This window comes from Myxocyprinus asiaticus, chromosome 3 (assembly GCF_019703515.2).
Source record: "Myxocyprinus asiaticus isolate MX2 ecotype Aquarium Trade chromosome 3, UBuf_Myxa_2, whole genome shotgun sequence".
NCBI classification, from domain to species: Eukaryota; Metazoa; Chordata; class Actinopteri; order Cypriniformes; family Catostomidae; genus Myxocyprinus; species Myxocyprinus asiaticus.
Window position 1 is genome coordinate 27,460,166 of NC_059346.1, and position 17,750 is coordinate 27,477,915.

The window sequence follows — 17,750 nt, forward strand, 5'->3', positions numbered from 1 at the left end:
GCGGTACTAACTGTTATTCTGGCTAAAAGGATTAAGGCAGTAGAAGACGGCAGGTTTGCCAATCAGATGAAAGGGGCGTTGCAGTACCGCATATGCAATCTAATATTGTTTTTATTTTATTTTTTTAACAATGGACAAAAAAGTAAAATTTAAATTAATTCTCATTTTCCGTTTCTAAAGCATAAAAATAAAGCTTAAAAAAAAAATCAAGCTGTTTTACCCACATGGAATGTCTCCCTCCATTTTTGAACCTGCTACTATTGGCTCCAAAAGTGGATACATGGAAATCCAGGTCTCATTAATATTCATAAAGTCATTACCTTAGCTATTCTTACCTGTTAAAATTGTATTTCTAGATATCGATAATAGTGTTTTTACTTGTTAAAATCACATTTAAGATATCAGTAATTCTATTTTCACTAGTTGCAAAGGCTATTTTAGATATCAAGGCAATAACTGTTACAAGTAGAGCTCCCTTTACTGATATCAATAATTACATTGTTACTAGTAAAATGTTCATTCTTGATATCAACAACTGAATTACAACTAGTGAAAATGGTAATTTTTGAATTTCAACATGTTACATTTGGTATTTCTGATATCTGGAAGTGGATTTCAGATATCAATAATTTGGAGTGTAATTAATGATATCTAACAAGACTTTCTTACTAGTAAAATTACATAACAGATATCAGAAATTAAAATTGTCACTAGTGAAAACCGAATCACTCATATCAAATATGAGCATTTTTATTCGTTGGAATTCAATTGTTGATATAAAAAATGTGCATTTCCACAAGTAGAAATTACATTCTTGATATCAAAAATTCTATTTTTACTAGTAAGAAAATGTGAAATTGGACTTTCAACTAGTAAGAAACACATTTTGTATATCAATAATTGCGTTTTGAATAAGAGTGAATAACATATGTTACACTTTACTAGTGAAAATTCAATTATAGATATCAAGAATTACAGTTTTTACTAGTTGAAATCCCATTTTTGATATCAAGAATGTGATTTCTGTGAGTGATGTCATTTTTGATATCAAGAATTCACATTTTTACAAGTGGAAATATAACTACTGATATCAACAATTGGCATTTCCACTAGTGAAAATTACATTCTTGATATCAAAAATTAGAATTCTAACTAGTGAAAATTGAATTGTTGATATCAACAATTCATATCCTGTGAATGAATAAAAGCTAAAACGGCTTGCCATAGACTGTCACACATGCTAATTAAAAATGTTCCCTCAGCTGTACTAAAGCAAGTGAACATTGCTAATGATGCTAGTATGGAAAAATGTACAGCCCAGTGTAAAGAGAACCTCAAAGTTCTCTTGAGAATTTAGCTCAAAAACTACTTCTATACACATAGACATTTAAACATCTCATGGAATGTTACTATAGTTTATACTGAAGCATAGTGTGGTATCAACACATCATAAACAATAGTGAGTGAACAACAAAATAAATCAAGAAAAATCAATAAAGAACATTTAGGAAAAGCTGCTGCATTTCAAGCTTTATTTAGTATTTCACAGTTTCAGAGACATACATTGTATGTGAGATGTTTTCACTCAGCTGCCTCTTTGCCCTTGAAAAAAACAAAATAGTGAGAAAATGTATAATATTAAAGAAAATAAATGAGCCATTTATATAAAGCTATACATTTGTGCCTGAAATTTTAAAATGCATGCACTTGAAAAAATGAATTACCTTTCCAGCATCACGGCTCTTGGCTCTGAGCTTGTTGACCTGAGATTCGGCGATGTCGGCACGCTCCTCAGCCTCCTCCAGCTCATGCTGCGACTTCCTCAATTTGGACAGGTGAGTGTTGGCTTGTTCCTCCTGCAACGCCAGGTACATAGTTCTCACAACAGCAAAACATCTAAAAATGTTCATAATTCTCAAATGAGGTACTCACAGCTTCTTCAGCCTGCCTCTTGTAAGCCTTGACCTTCAGCTGAAGCTTGTCAACCAGATCCTGCAGTCTGTTGATGTTCTTTTTATCCTCCTCAGTCTGCAGGAAATACACATACATCAGACTTGAAAAATAATGATATTAATTACACCTGAAATTTTAATTTGTTTACCTGGTAGGTGAGCTCCTTCACTCTCCTCTCATATTTGCGGACACCTTTAACAGCATCAGCGCCACGTCTCTGTTCCGCTTCAACTTCAGTCTCAAGCTCACGGACCTAAAAAACAGATGTTAAATCTCATTAAACTTAAAGAAAATATGTTTTGACAATCCAAAATATAACATACAGTGCAATATTAGGACACGACATGCATTTCACTCTACCCACATCAAGACTATGAACATTGAAAAAAGGCAAGCTTACTCTGGACTCCAGTTTCTGGAGTTGTTTCTTTCCTCCTTTCATGGCCAGATTCTCAGCCTCATCCAGACGGTGCTGCAGGTCCTTCACTGTGACCTCCAGGTTCTTTTTCATCCTCTCCAGGTGAGCACTGGTGTCCTGCTCCTTTTTGAGCTCTTCTGCCATCATTGCAGCCTAATTGACAAAAAAAATAAATAAGAATCTTTGCGACACTCCAAGAGGTCAATTTTGACTAACTTTTAGTTTAAATGGATGTAATTTTAATACTTAAAAACTAACATCAGTGATGGCCTTCTTAGCCTTTTCCTCAGCATTTCTTGCTTCCTGAACGATATCATCAACTTCACCCTGAATTTGGACAAGGTCAGCCTCAAGCTTCTTCTTGGTGTTCAGAAGGCTTGTGTTCTGAAATATAGGGAATAGTACATAAGTGAAATCCTACATCTGCATTTGATTGCTAATGTGTTTTAAGAGAAATCTTGTGTAATGATTACCTGAGAGTGCAGCAGTCCAACACGTTCACTGGCGTCCACCAGCTCTTGTTCAGCCACTTTGCGACCTCTCTCTGTCTGCTCCAGAGCAGCTCTCAGCTCCTCAATCTCAGCCTGCATCAGAGTGTTTCTGCGCTCCACCATGGCCACCTGCTCCTTCATGTCTTCCTGTCCTCTCACGGCATCATCAAGGTGCAGTTGGGCATCCTGTACACAACAATTTTTTGAGAGCTCCCTGATTAGTTTTTGCTTTTAACATTTTGTTCAGCATACTCTATTATTTTCATACTTACTGTATAGAACTCACATACCTTGTGAGAGAGAGTTTACATACCTTGAGTTGTCCCTGAACATTTCTTAGCTGTTTCTGGGATTCAGCAGCCTGGCGATTGGCATGGCTCAGCTGAATCTCCATCTCATTAAGATCTCCCTCCATCTTCTTCTTGATTCTCAGGGCATCATTCCTGCTCCTGACCTCAGAGTCCAGAGTGCTCTGCATTGACTCAATGACTCTCTGGCTGTTCCTCTTGATCTGTTCCATCTCCTCATCCTTCTCTGCAAGCTTCCTGTCAATCTCACTCTTGACCTGGTTTAGCTCAAGCTGGACACGAAGAATCTTGGACTCTTCATGCTCCAGGGTGCCCTGTTAAAAGTCATATAAAAGTTTAAAGAACAAAATCCTTCATCACAAAGTAGTGTAGCAGTTCAAGCAAGGTGTTAACAATTTAGTTTTTTAATATCTTTATTTTTTGGCTTTTTGTCTGTGTTGTATTGGAAAGTTGTATGTAGACATATAAGGGAATTTATATGAGGGAGTTCATGTGAATCAGTAAATGACCCAGGCCAGTCTCAGACCTGGGTTCCCATGAGCCAACAGCTCTTTTATGTATTGAAAATATGTGCACAGCACACTGCACCACAGCTCTGATTCAATCTAACAATTTAAATCTAATTCTTGAGGTACTCACTTCAGCCTCTTCCAGAGCAGTCTGAATCTCAGCCTTTTCAGTCTCCACTGCCTTCTTGGACTTCTCCAGCTCATGAATGCTCTTACCAGTCTCACCTAACTGCTCTGTAAGATCTGAGATCTCCTCTATGAAAGAGAAATAAAATAAGATCTACCTCTTATGAATAGTACACATACACTGGGAGATATTACAGATTCTGTTTGGAAGAACAATGTTCAAATCCGTTGGAAAATAGCCAATCTATGCAAAATTCTGACAGTGTAGATTTATTAGATTATTAATTATTCTATTTATTAATTCAAAAGTTGCTTACGCTGCAGATTCTTGTTTTCTCTCTTGAGTGTCTCCAGCTGATCCAGACTCTCCTCATAGGAGTTCTTCATCTTGAACAGCTCAGTGCTGAGTGAGCGAGCCTCTTTCTGGGCACCTTCCAGCTCTGCCTGACCTTCCTCATACTTCTGCTTCCATTCTGCCAGGACCTTATGTAGAGATATTTTAAATTAACCTAAAATATTATTACTTACCTAATTTACCTTGTGAGAGAAATTCTCATTTCACAGAAAGACTTTAATAATTTACCTTGTCAAAGTTCCTCTGCTTCTTGTCAAGGTTGGCAGCCAAACCATTGGCTCTTTCCACATCAATCATAAGGTCCTCCACTTCACCTTGGAGTCTTTGTTTTGTCTTCTCCAGAGAGGCACATTTGGAGTTCACTGCCTCAATTTGTTCCTCTGCCTCTTGCAGACGCTGAGCCAGCTTCTTCCTGTTATGAATTTGTCAACATTAATCTTATGATGCAAACATTTTCACATTTAAACACATGTTGATAAGCTCTTCTGATGTTCATACTTGGACTCTTCAAGCTCCTCTGTGCGCTGGATGGCATCAGTTTCGTATTTGGTTCTCCACTGAGCAACCTCACTGTTGGCCTTAGACATTCCCCGCTGCAGCTCAGCCTTTGCCTCCTGCTCTTCCTCAAACTGCTCACGGAGCAGGTCGCAGTCATGACGGGCTGACTGCACAGCATGAGCCAGAGCATTCTTGGCCTAGGAGACCAAGTTAGATGATGTTAGCTTTGTTGTTTGGTAAGCAGCAACTGGCAAGTATATGTTTCCAATAATTATGTTCTATTACCTTAACCTCCTCTTCAATCTGCCTCTTAAGCTCCTCAATTTGTTGAGTGAAAGCTTGTTTGCCTCTAGTGAGCTGAGAAATTAGAGCCTCCTTCTCCTCCAGCTGACGGCCAAACTCACCTTTTGAGATTTAGATTCAATATGTCAGTTTGTGGCATATCTATGTAAGTTGAGTTCAAATAGAACTGTTTACTGATGCCATCAGAAGAACATTTGTCATATATTACCACAAATAATCATCAGTGGACATTGGTGTTAATTTATATATTTTAATACTGGCTTATCTATTGCTACCGATGATGTATAAACAAAAAATGGCCACTGTAATTTTATTTTCCATTCAAGGCATTCCTTAATGGATGAAATTAAATGCTAAATAATCTTGTTCATATTAATAAATAATGTACAATGTTTTACCATTTTCAGTTTGAAGTCTTGCTCTTTGAGCACTGAGGTCATTTAACTGGCGAAGGTTCTCATCATTCTTAGACTTAATTTCACTGAGTTGGTCCTCAAGGGTGCGGCACATCTTCTCAAGATTAGCCTGCAAATACCAAAGTCATTAGATCTTTGGTAATCCTAAAAACGTGATATATTCCTTTAAAGTTATAACTCTCAACCTTTGCTTTGGCAACAGCCTCCATGTTGCTGGAAAGATCATCAATCTCCATTTTGTATTCGCTCTTCTCCTTCTCAAGCTTCTGCTTTACACGCTGGAGGTTATCAATTTGCTCTCCCAGCTCAGCCACACTGTCGGCCTGCTTCTTGCGGAGGGCAGCAGCAGTGGCTTCATGCTGGAGGGTGGCCTCTTCAAGGTCACGACGCAGCTTCTGGAATTCAGCCTCACGCTTCTTATTCATCTCAATCTGAGCAGCAGTTGCTCCTCCAGCCTCCTCAAGCCTCTCACTGATCTCCTCAAGTTCCCTGGAGAGATCAGCTCTCTGCTTCTCCACCTTTGCACGAGCAGCACGCTCAGCCTCGATCTCTTCCTCCAGTTCCTCAATGCGAGCCTTCAGTGGCAATTAGTGACATTTTATAGATCTTGATTTTACTATTTTAAACAATGCTACAAAAGAGACTAATTAAATACCTGAAGCTCCTTGATCTTCTTCTGGAGTTGAGCTCCCAGAGATTGTTCATCTTCAATCTTGCTGAGCAGCTGGCTTGTTTCAAAGTCTTTCCTGTTGAAATTAAGCAAAAACATGTTTGCAAAATGTCAAGATAAGTACTAATGTTGTCCCATTTTTTGTTTCATGTTTTTTTTTTTTTTTTTTTTCAGATTCCCACTTTTTCAGTTTCTCATCTGATTGCTGCTTGTCATTCTCCAGGTCCATGATGGATTCTTGGGCCAGTTTCAGGTCCCCTTCAAGCTTTCTCTTGGCTCTCTCTAGGTCCATGCGGAGCTTCTTCTCTTGTTCAAGGGAACCTTCAAGCTATGGGTCAACAACATGTCAAATGTTTTAATGAAAAAATGAAAAGGACATATGGAATTTAGAAGAAGCATGTTTGTATAATAACTCACGTCATCAACTTGCTGCTCAAGCTTTGTCTTGGATTTGGTCAGGGTGTTGACTTTGTCTTCCTCTGCCTGGAGATCATCCAGAGTCTGCTGATGTGCCTCTTGGAGGGCTTTCTTCTCCTTTGTAAGCTTGACAATGCTCTCATCCTGCGCTGCCATTTCCTCAGTCAGGTTCTTGACCTGTGTGATATTTGGTACCAAATTAGCTTATGTTTTTCAATTTGTTACATTTTATGTTAAACCAACTCAATCTCAAACCTTATTTTCAGTGGCATGTTTCTCCTTTTCCACTTTAGCCAAGGTGAGCTCCAGGTCATCAATGTCTTTCTTCAGCTCAGAGCACTCATCCTCCAGTTTCCTCTTCTTGGCTGTGAGTTCAGCATTGATTTCTTCCTCATCCTCCAGTCTCTCAGTTGTCTCTTTGAGTTTAGCTTCAAGCTGGATTTTGCTCTTGATCAGACCCTCACACCTCTCCTCAGCATCTGAGAGATTCTCAGATTCCTGAAAGGAAAAAAAGGATTTTACATATCATTGTTAAAAATATGTATAATTTTCAAATGGAACTTTCATTAAATTAATTAGTGCATACTCACAGAGGCTACTTGAAGCTGCAGATCATTCTTCTCTTGCAGCAGTGCTACCATCTTCTCCTCAAGCTCTTTCTTTTTGGCTTCAGCCTTGGCAAGATTTTCTTTGCATTTTGTATAGTCCTCTTTCATGTTTGCCAGCTCCTTCTCAGTCTCAGCACTCTTCAGCAGAGGCTTAATCTTGTAGTAAACCTTCATCCATGGCCAGTGTTTGACATTCATGAATGAGCGGATGTTGTATTGGATGGTGTATATTGCATCCCTAAATGATGAAATATTGCTTTTTTATTTTTTTTATTTACTATATTTTCACTGGTCAACCCAGTACTCCTGAATCTAAGATTCAGTGTTTTTATTTTTCTCAGATGAATGAATCTGATATTTATATTTCTTAAATATTTTGTTTCCAAGATGACAATATAATGAAATACAATTATTGGTCATGAATGGTTATTGATACAGATATACAGATATTTATGCCATGTGTATTCTAATATTGTTCCATTAGCACTGCTAACTCATGGCATATGAATCATTGGAAACCAGGCAACTATGTAAGGACCAGAGGTCATTGTCCTGTTTCATGATACTACTGACCTCCTTTCTGTCATCTTTACAAACTCCCTCCTCATCAGATAACCACGGCAGAGAGCCTGAGTCATTGTGACCAGAGCAGCCAGTTTCTCATCACGCATCTCCTCAAGAGTACCCAGAAGACCAGCTTTGAAAAACACCTGAATTCATGCACAATAATGCAGAGTTTGTTTAAATCATAGCTGAAAACATACAGCATGTTTATTGAATCTTTGAATTGTTTTAATGATGAATATAAACCTTTGTGTGCCCAAATCTATACTCGTCATGATTAATATCGATGGATCCCAGGAGTTTCTCAGAGGCTTTCTTGTTGTCCATAAACTGTCCCTCAGGGATAACACTGGCATTCAACACCTTGTATCTGTAGAGGATTTATTAAAATGCTTCATATCTTTACATTGAGAGAACCCTCCAAGAGGAAGTAGTATTTTCATGCAGTCTTATTTACCTCTGTTTGAAGTCACCATAGAGGATTCTGCTGGGGAAGCCTTTTCTGCAGATTCTGATACCCTCCAGTACACCGTTACACCTCAGCTGGTGGATAACCAGGAAGTTCTCCATGAGACCTATAAAGAACAACTTACATATTGAGCTCAAAACATGAAAATTTCACATGACCTTTATCATACATTGTGCTGATGTCTGAATATATGTAAGCCCTTCATTACTTTACCTGGAGTCTTGGACTCATTGGGAATTAGACAACGCACAAAGTGGGGATGAGTGCTCCTCAAGTTGGTCATAAGCTTACCCAAGTTCTCCTGTGGAGAATAAAAATGGTTCTCACTTTTTTCTAATTAAGCAATATTGTTTTCAAATGAACTTCAACCTCTCCTATACCTACCCTGAACTGGGAGGACACAGTCTGCATGGAGCCACCCTTCTTTTTGCCTCCCTTCTTGCCAGTATCTTTAGAAACATTGAAACAATGAGCCAATTTGCTAATTCAAATTAGCTAATTCAATCATTCTGTATTTTAAATATTCACTTGTAATACATACACTCACTTACCCTCAACAACAGGTGGGTAGAGAGTAGCCAGAAGTTTGACAGAAGACTTCTGGTACAGCTGCAGAACAGACTCATTCAGTGGATCCTTGTTCTTGTCCAACCAGCCAACGATGTTGTAATCCACAGTTCCAGCATAGTGAACCAGAGAGAAATGGGCCTCAGCTTTGCCTTTGGCAGGCTTTGGTTTCTGGAAGGCTTGGTTTTTGCCAAGGTGCTGATCATACAGTTTGTTCTTGAAGGAAGTGTCTGTAGCCTTGGGGAACATGCACTCCTCTTCAAGGATGGAGAAGATACCCATGGGCTAATTGTAAATGAATGAAAAGTTATACTAAATGTTTCAAATTTTGAGAAAAGAAAATTACAAAAATGTTGAAGTAAGCCAGTAAAACCTTCTCAATGAGCTCAATGCAAGCAGCCAAGTCCATGCCAAAGTCAATGAACTCCCAAATAATGCCCTCCTTCTTGTACTCCTCTTGTTCCAGCACAAACATGTGGTGGTTGAAGAACTGTTGCAGTTTCTCATTGGTGAAGTTGATGCACAGCTGCTCCATGCTGTTATACTGGAGAGAGAGCGAGAGAGAGAGAAAGAGAGAGAGAAAGAGAGAGAGAGAGAAACAAACATTTACGGAGCACTGAATTTGATTCAACTTGCATTTAAATTATATAATAGAAAAATTCTTACATCAAAGATCTCAAAGCCAGCAATATCCAGCACACCAATGAAGAACTGTCTGGCTTGTTTTGTGTCCAACATTTGGTTGATACGAATGACCATCCACAAGAACATCCTCTCATAGATAGATTTGGCCAAAGCGCTAACAGAGTTGTACACCTGTGAATAGGATTTAGTGTAAATATTATTCAAACTTACTCTGCTTTTGCAATGATTTGTCTTAGCTGGCAAGTCTCGTTTCTTGACACTTTTTACTACAACATACCTGTGGCACGGTTTGACCTTTGGTCACATACTCATTTCCGACCTTCACTCTGGGGTAACACAAAGCCTTCAGCATATCAGCAGAGTTCAAGCCCAGAAGGTAGGCGACTTTGTCAGCCTCTGCAAATGAAAACATTTTAAAAAATCTATCCCATTACTTGACAATTAAAACAAACCTTTTCACCATGCAAATAGAAAGGGATCTCTCAATAAAGGATAAAATACATTTAAACTATTTAGTTTTACCCTCTGTGCCATCAGGCTCAGCCTGCTCCTCACGCTGCTTCTGCTTGAACTTCATGTTACCATGATGCAGCACAGCTCCAGTGAACTTGAAGATGCCCATCTTCTCCTCAGCACTAAAGCCCAGAATGTCAATAGCAGTCTGGATATTACAGTAGAGGATGAGTACTAGTATCTGACATATTTATATAGCAAATGTCAGTAATCAGATTAGCAATGACTCACATCAGTTGCAACCAGCTCCTCTTTATCATCAATGCTTGCCACTGTGATCTGACCCTGACTGCACATGGGGAAGTCATAAGGGTTGGTGGTAATGAGTGTCATTTCTGTAAGATACACAGAGCATTTATGAATGAGTTTGTTTACAATCTTATTTTGCATTTCAAAAAGAGCTTTGATTTAAATGTGTCCACTTACCTATCAGCTCAGGCTTATGGTTGGTCATCATCTGGTAGAAGATGTGGTAGCCTCTCTCATCTGGAAGCTGGAATGTCACTCTAGACTTCTCCAGCAGATCTGTTTAGAGAATGAAATGAAGTCATGTTCTGAAGAGTGATTGACAAAGAAAAATATACAGATTGATCAATTAAAAGCTCCTCCACCTACATGTCTCAATATCAGCACTAGCCAGTTTTCCACTTGTGCCAAAGTGAATTCTGATGAATTTACCCTGTTTACAACAAAATAACATTGTTGCTATTGAGCAAAAACAGCAAGCTTTATAAAACCTTAACAGGCATCTTAAGGAACTGTTTATAGGAAAAACCCAACTGACCAATTGCATTTTATATAAATAATAACTGGTAAACTTACAAAACGAGATGAGTTGTCATTTCTCACAGTCTTGGCATTACCATAAGCCTCAAGCAGAGGGTTGGCAGCAATGATCTGGTCCTCAAGAGATCCCTGTGTTGTGTGAAGGGTTTTAATTGATTTTCTGTCTCACGTCTATCATTTGCAGGAAATATTTTACAAATTCAACTAATGTTCAATATAGTAGTCATATACTGATTGTAACTCTCTGTAATTATTATTATTTATTTATTTTACATATGAACATAGATTTATTTCTCATACAATACCTGCATTTTGCCAGAAGCTTGATCTTTCTTCTTGTCACCCACCACTGCAACTGTGGCAAAGTACTGGATGACACGTTTGGTGTTCACAGTCTTTCCAGCACCAGATTCTCCACTGGTTTATGAGAGATGATAAGACAGAATATGAGTAGACATATGCAAGTTCTGTGAGAAGGCAATATAACTGTTCTTTACATCTCATAACAGTAGATACATACGTAATCAGGACAGACTGGTTCTCTCTGTCTGTAAAGTAAAAGGTAATAATGTTTAAGTAATTGTTTTATAAAATCTAGATTCCTGAACTTCACAAATCAAAATTTAAGATTTTACCAGTAAGCATGGACTGATATGCATTGTCAGAGACAGAGAAGATGTGGGGTGGGGCCTCCATACGCTTTTTGCCTCTGTAGGCAGCCACCACTTCTGCATCATACACTGGGAGCCACTTGTAGGGGTTCACAGTAGCACAGAACAGTCCAGAGTAGGTCTGAAATGAGCAGAGAAGTGGTCAGATTACAGCATCACAGACAAATGTAATTTTATATATTTAGTGAAAAAACAATTTGAAAATTGCAACGACACACTAAGTGCAACAACACACTACATCATGTAATTATCTTCTAAAAAGTGTGGGGAGAAACAAACATTATAACCCCAGTTATAATTGTTTATACGCCACTGATTTAGACGCTGATTTACATTGTTTCATAACTTACATAGATCATCCAAGCTGCATAACGCTCTTTGAGGTTATACAGCACAGAGGGTTCATTGAGATGGGTCATCATGGCCATGTCCTCAATCTTGTCATACTTGGGAGGATTCATTGGGTGGACATCATCCTCCTTAGCAACTCTCTCCTATAATGGTCATTTATTAGATTTACCAGAGAAAAAATGCAATGATTAATGTATTGAGCATCTAGTTTACATGGAATAAGGAAATTTCACCTCCTTAGTGTCAAGCACAATAACGGTGACTTTGCCACCATCTCTGCTCTTGATCGTTCCTTTGACGTACAGATCTTTAACATCAACCACATAGCAGGCAGTCTTAGCATCAAAGGGCTTGTTCTGAGCCTCAATTCTCTCCTTCTCAGGCTTGCGTAGATATATGGCAGCCTTGCCATAAATGGCCATCTCCGCGTCCGTACTCATGATGGCAGCTTTCTGCTGCAATGCAAAGATGTTCACAGCCACGTGTAAAAATAGTTTATTAAATGACAGCCAACAGATCATACAAAACCCAGTTATCATGATTACTACACCCCAGCCTTCAGTGAAAGCACAGTGTATTGTAGTAGTGTATTTTGTCTATTAGGCTGCTGTCTACCTCTTATTATATTATTATTTATTCTGGAAATACCCGATGATGCAGAATGGCTACCAATAGTGAACATAAACTATTATACCACGGATCTGTTGAATGCTTGATTCTGATTGGTTCACGGACATTCTAAGGTGTGCAATTATTTTTCAAGGAAACGCACGGCTATGAAGTAGTTCCAGGTCTTGATCACATAACGGTTCCATATCACTTTGCCAAATTATTTCAGTTATTTCAAAGAGCCCTAAAGGCTAAAACAAAGTCACTGGTTAAAGTAAATCGGTTAAGAACGTCAAAACAATGTCTAAAATATCCTACATTTATTTCAATTTCGGTTAAAAAGAGCCCTCATGCTCCCTCGTCTCCCCCACACTTACACACGCTCACACACATACATACGCACGCGCATGCACACACACACACACACACACACACACACACACACACACACATACGTACACGCGCGCGCACTAGTGATGGGAAGATCGGATCATTTTACTGACTTGGATCTTTGAGTCTCGTTCAGCAAAATGAACAAATCTTTATTCGTCATTTCGTTCATTTGAGCAGAATTAAATTAAAATGTAAAATTTTCAATCGCTATGCCAACGCACTTCTGCATCTCAGTGGGGATGAAAAAAGTTATTAAGGTTTACAACAGGAATATGGCAACACGCATCTTGGCGATTTTGAAGCGAAGTTTCTTCTCATGAGAGCTGCAACAAAAAATAAAAAATTAATCCCAGAAGCGAGATATCTCATTTTCTCAGTTTCTCTCTTTTGATCCCTGAAATACAAACTCACACACAAACTCTCTCTCTCACACACACACACACACACACAAACGCACTAACTTGTTACTTCAGTAAGTCCCTCCTTTGCTATTTCTAACGTGACGTTTTCGTGACGTTTTCGAATTAGCAACGAAGGCTCAGACTGTATTAAAGCAGGACGCTGAATCTGTGGCGAAAGAATGTAGTTCCTCTCATAAGAGCGTTTTAGGGACAAAAACCAGAAAATATTTTGAGTTAAAACCCTTAACGATGTCTTAAGGTGTGGTAACCATGGTATAAGCAGAATAGTTAACTCCGGACCGTTGAATTGTTGAAAAATAATGCACACCCGAGGTGTAACCTTAGATGTGCATTATTTTTCAACAATTCAGGTCTGTTGTCAATTATTCCTAACATAACTTATCAAAAAAGCAACTACAAATGTAATTGTTACTTTCTACACAACTCTCTTGATGATTTTCACAAAATGTTTGTGTAATATGTCAGTGAATGGTTTTGGGTTAACTGACCTGTCTGTTTGTTTGTTTGCTTGTTTGTTTGCTTGTTTGTTTGTTTGTTTTTTGTTGTTTGTTTTTTGTTTTTGTTCTTTGGTACTATTTGGTTGTTTCAGCTGGTCTTAAGAGTATTTTATAGGGTTAGTTATAGTAGTTATTAGCATCTTTACCTTCACACACTCCTATAAGCTCTGATGATGGTCCTCAACACTGTAATACATAAAAGGTTACCTTCTACCTGAAAACCATTTGAATGAAAAACCTAAATTATAAAACTATTACAATTACATGTTGTAGGAATGCATAAATTAGATTACAAATTCTGCTGTAGTTGAGATACTCCAGCTACTCATGCTATTAACTAACTTTAATTGTCATCATCTAGTAATACCCTGTTGTGATTCTGTTTATTCTTTAAAGCTATGTTCTGCTCATAATTAAAAGTTCAACTCACCTCAAACAAGCCTGGCTGGTCTTCTGAGCGCAAAGGTTTGCACGACAGCCCCTGCTCTTTATACTACATTTGCTTTGCAAGCATTGCAGAAGTTAAATGTGGCCAGCACCAAATATGGCTAAAATGTTAAAAAATTGTTCACATCGACCCTTTGGTGCTAGCCAGAGTTGGAAATAGAAAATATGGAAATAACTAATGATTTAGGATATTTTGTTGGAAAGTTTTTTTACCTCAGAATTTAGCTTGATCATTAAGCTTTGAAATGAGTGAATTTAAAATGAAATAGGGTAACACATTATTTTACAGTTTGTTACTATTATTTATTACTAAAATAAGTACAAGCAACTCCACAAAATAATAATACAGAAGGTACATCATGTATTTCATTGGTATTACTTAGTAGTTACTTTTAAATACATAGTAACATACTAAATAAAGTGTGACCTCAAAATGTTGCCAGCTAATAGATTTCATTAAGACATCGTTCAGTCATCTGCAGACTTTGCTGGAGCCATAAATTCCTTTTCATGTGTCCCAGAATTGCTTGTTAAGATTTGTTAATTTCACATATTTTATTCCAAAAGGTAAATGCAAATGTTTAAAATGCTAGTCATATAGATCATCCTGCTAATTTGCTTATCTTGAATAATTTCAGCTAATGAAGAATAGTTGTCAAGTAAATCATTAAATACATTGACTGATGGTGATTAAAAAAAAGAAATCAAAATAAATTTGGTAATTATTTTGAGCAAACTTTAGATAGTTGAATCACTACCAGTGTAAAAACTAGATTTGAATTATTTGCTATGTCATTTTAACTGGTCTGTATATGCAAACTATTATTGATATTAACAAATCAGTGCCACACTGGATTGATGTAGCCTAGATATTTTCTATTTACTTAAAATTCACTATCATCATGATGCCATCAGAATAACACAGCATTTGCATTTATTTATGTTTATATTTATATGATATTTAAATGCTTTGATTGATTGGTTTGCATGCCACAGACAGGCATACTCAAGGATCAAATTTCTCGGTCTGCCATATATGTCTAAAAGACTTGGACCTGTGTATGGCTGCAGTTAAGATTGTTCTAATATTGGCTCCAGTACAACTGTCTTTTCTTATGTTTCGTTATATAAATTCTAATGATATGCATACTGTATAACTTGTATTTAAGACTGTTGCTAATTTTCTTATATATATATATATATACAACTTTTTATGCTTACATTTATAGCAAAATCATGTATTTGCTGTTTTTCAATTAGTCTTTTCTTACAACACATATTGATAATGATTGTTCATTTATCACTTTAATTTAAAAGATGAAAATTTTATGGTCACACGATTGACAAGGTTGGAAAAAACCTTAAAAGAGATCTTGTACTAACATAAACAGATGCCTCTGATATTCATCCCTACCCAAATTAACTTTTGATTGCAAACATTTTGAGGTAGTGACACGGTTGTCAGTCTATCTTGCCACTTTTAATTTCTTACCCAGTGCTCTGTGTCATGATTCACTGTTGTTTGCCTTGTGTTTCTCCCCGTCATCTGTTCCTCCCGGACTACAATTCCCATAAATCCCTGCCTTCATCACTGCCAGCTGTCCTTGATTGTTTTCACCTGTCTTACATTTACTCATTATCCATTGTGTATGTATGCCCTGTTGTTTGCTTAGTCCTTGTCAGTTGTTATGTGTTTTGATCTCCTGTTTATTGAACCATACCCTTCATAGATGTTTTGCTCGTTTCTGTGTTTTTCCCATCGTGGTTGTTTCTTTTGTTCCTGTGTTTACCCCGTTAATCTGTACTTTGCTTATTTTATTAAATACTGTTTCGCTGCACCTAGATCCTGCTCTCATGACTTCCTTCCTTACGTTACACTATGTTTACTTAAAAAATAGTAAGCCACTACAACTTACTATTATTTTTCCTCTAAAACTGTAATCAGATTACTTTACTAATTACTTAATTGAAAAAATAATCACATTACTAATTACTCTCTAAAACACTTTTCTGCTCAACAAATTCAAAATAACTTCTATATTTCTTGCTTGTTTATTGTTACAAACAAGTCATACCCTCACAACCTCACATTTCTCCTTCACAATGACTTGTTTCTGGGCCATAATTCATGTATTCTACATAAATAATGTATCTGAAATAAGCATATACCTATAATGTAATGTACTTAAAAGTAATTAAATGAATTGAAAGTCAGTAACAGTAATCTGATTACAATAATTTAAATGTTATGCATTGCACTACTTTTTTGGCTTAAAAGTAATTCGATTACAGTAACTAATTACCATGTAATTGGATTACACCCAACACTGTTCTTACGTCAGCCCATATTTTATAAAGCCACAGTACAAGCATGCCTTCAATTATTGCCATTTAATTTGTCAAATATACTATATATTCTACACAATCAAATCAATTGAAGAATATTGAGACTGTTAGCACATATAATTCAATGTATTATTTTGCCGTATTGTCTATCGGTGAATGGCAATTTACAGTGATGTTTTGGTGTTACTCAGAGATCAGGATATAAGTTAAAACATTTTGAAGTGATAATGCTTAATGTGACATCGTCAGATATAAATAAAAAATCTTTGTCGTCTTTTGCTCTTGCGACAGTACACTCACTGAGCACTTTATTAGGAACACCTGTACACCTACTTATTCATGCAATTATCTAATCAGCCAATCATGTGGCAGCAGTGCAAAGCATAAAATCATCAGATATGGGTCAGGAGCTTCAGTTAATGTTCACATCAACCATCAGCATGGGGAAAAATTTGATCACAGTGGTTTCGACAGTGGCATGATTGTTGGTACCAGATGGGCTGGTTTGAGTATTTCTGTAACTGCTGATCTCCTGGGATATTCATGCATAACAGTCTCTAGAGTTTACTACTAGAGGCTACAGTAACTCAGATAACCACTCTGTACAATTGTGATGAGAAGAATAGCATCACATAATGCTATTCTGAGATGTGGGTTGGCGCTTTTTTGGCAGCATGAGGGGGACCTACACAATATTAGAAAGGTGGTTTTAATGTTGTGGCTGATTGGTGTATAATTTCAAAGCAGCTTTACAGAAAAATAAGCTGTAATATCTCATAATTGTGTGGTTTGACATGATTGTAAACTGTACCTTAAAATAAATAATTCAACAAATAAATAAGTAAATAATGTTTGAATTTAGACCCCCAGTAAACAGGCTGAAGGTGACTGTGGCAAGGAACACAAAACACAAGATGTTGGTTAATGGAGAATAATAACGTTGGGGGAAAGCTGGCTCACTGTGTGCCAATATTAGTTATTTATGTGTAGTACAAGTCATGGTTTAAAATTAGTACACTAAGTAAGTGTTAGGGGCCAATGTTTAAACAAAAATATTTTGTATGAGCTTTAAGATTGAAGCAGATGGGCTACAACAGCAGAAGACCATATCGGGCACTTTATTAGGACCATAGTGTTCCTGATAAAGTGCTCAGTGAGTATATTGTATATAGACAACCCAGGCCATATTCTGATTTCCTTAGAGAATTTGCTGATTTTCTGTCAGATCTAGTAGTTACTGTGGATAGAGCTTTAATTGTTGGTGGCTTCAACATTCTCATAGATAATGAATGATACACTGGGATTACCATTTATCGATATTCTCAACTCTGTTGGGGTCAGACAAAATGTGACAGGACCTACTCATCACCATAATCATATGCTAGGTTTAATTCTGTC

General features: G+C 37.3%; 1 protein-coding gene across 2 annotated transcripts; it reads right to left on the reverse strand.

The window, feature by feature from the left end:
* Nucleotides 1–1,581: 1,581 nt before the first annotated feature.
* On the reverse strand, nt 1,582–12,086 carry LOC127428899 (myosin heavy chain, fast skeletal muscle-like). 2 transcript variants are annotated; one of them, XM_051677580.1, is made up of 39 exons: nt 11,872–12,086; nt 11,638–11,781; nt 11,252–11,408; nt 11,137–11,164; nt 10,922–11,033; nt 10,653–10,745; nt 10,446–10,509; nt 10,257–10,355; nt 10,062–10,165; nt 9,840–9,978; nt 9,595–9,713; nt 9,339–9,488; nt 9,046–9,216; nt 8,657–8,957; nt 8,490–8,554; nt 8,319–8,406; nt 8,094–8,211; nt 7,883–8,006; nt 7,646–7,782; nt 7,055–7,310; nt 6,720–6,962; nt 6,465–6,641; nt 6,230–6,375; nt 6,033–6,123; nt 5,563–5,952; nt 5,360–5,486; nt 4,944–5,062; nt 4,659–4,855; nt 4,389–4,572; nt 4,123–4,288; nt 3,810–3,934; nt 3,176–3,484; nt 2,845–3,048; nt 2,630–2,755; nt 2,354–2,524; nt 2,102–2,206; nt 1,933–2,028; nt 1,725–1,856; nt 1,582–1,602 (listed from the first exon to the last, which is right to left on the reverse strand). In XM_051677580.1, exons 1-39 carry the CDS (start codon nt 12,076–12,078, stop codon nt 1,582–1,584), a joined length of 5,805 nt encoding a protein of 1,934 aa, XP_051533540.1. In that variant the 5' UTR covers nt 12,079–12,086. The 2 variants fall into 2 exon arrangements, with proteins under 2 accessions (XP_051533540.1, XP_051533530.1); XM_051677570.1 differs by having other exon boundaries at nt 11,638–11,776; nt 11,852–12,086.
* Nucleotides 12,087–17,750: the final 5,664 nt, after the last annotated feature.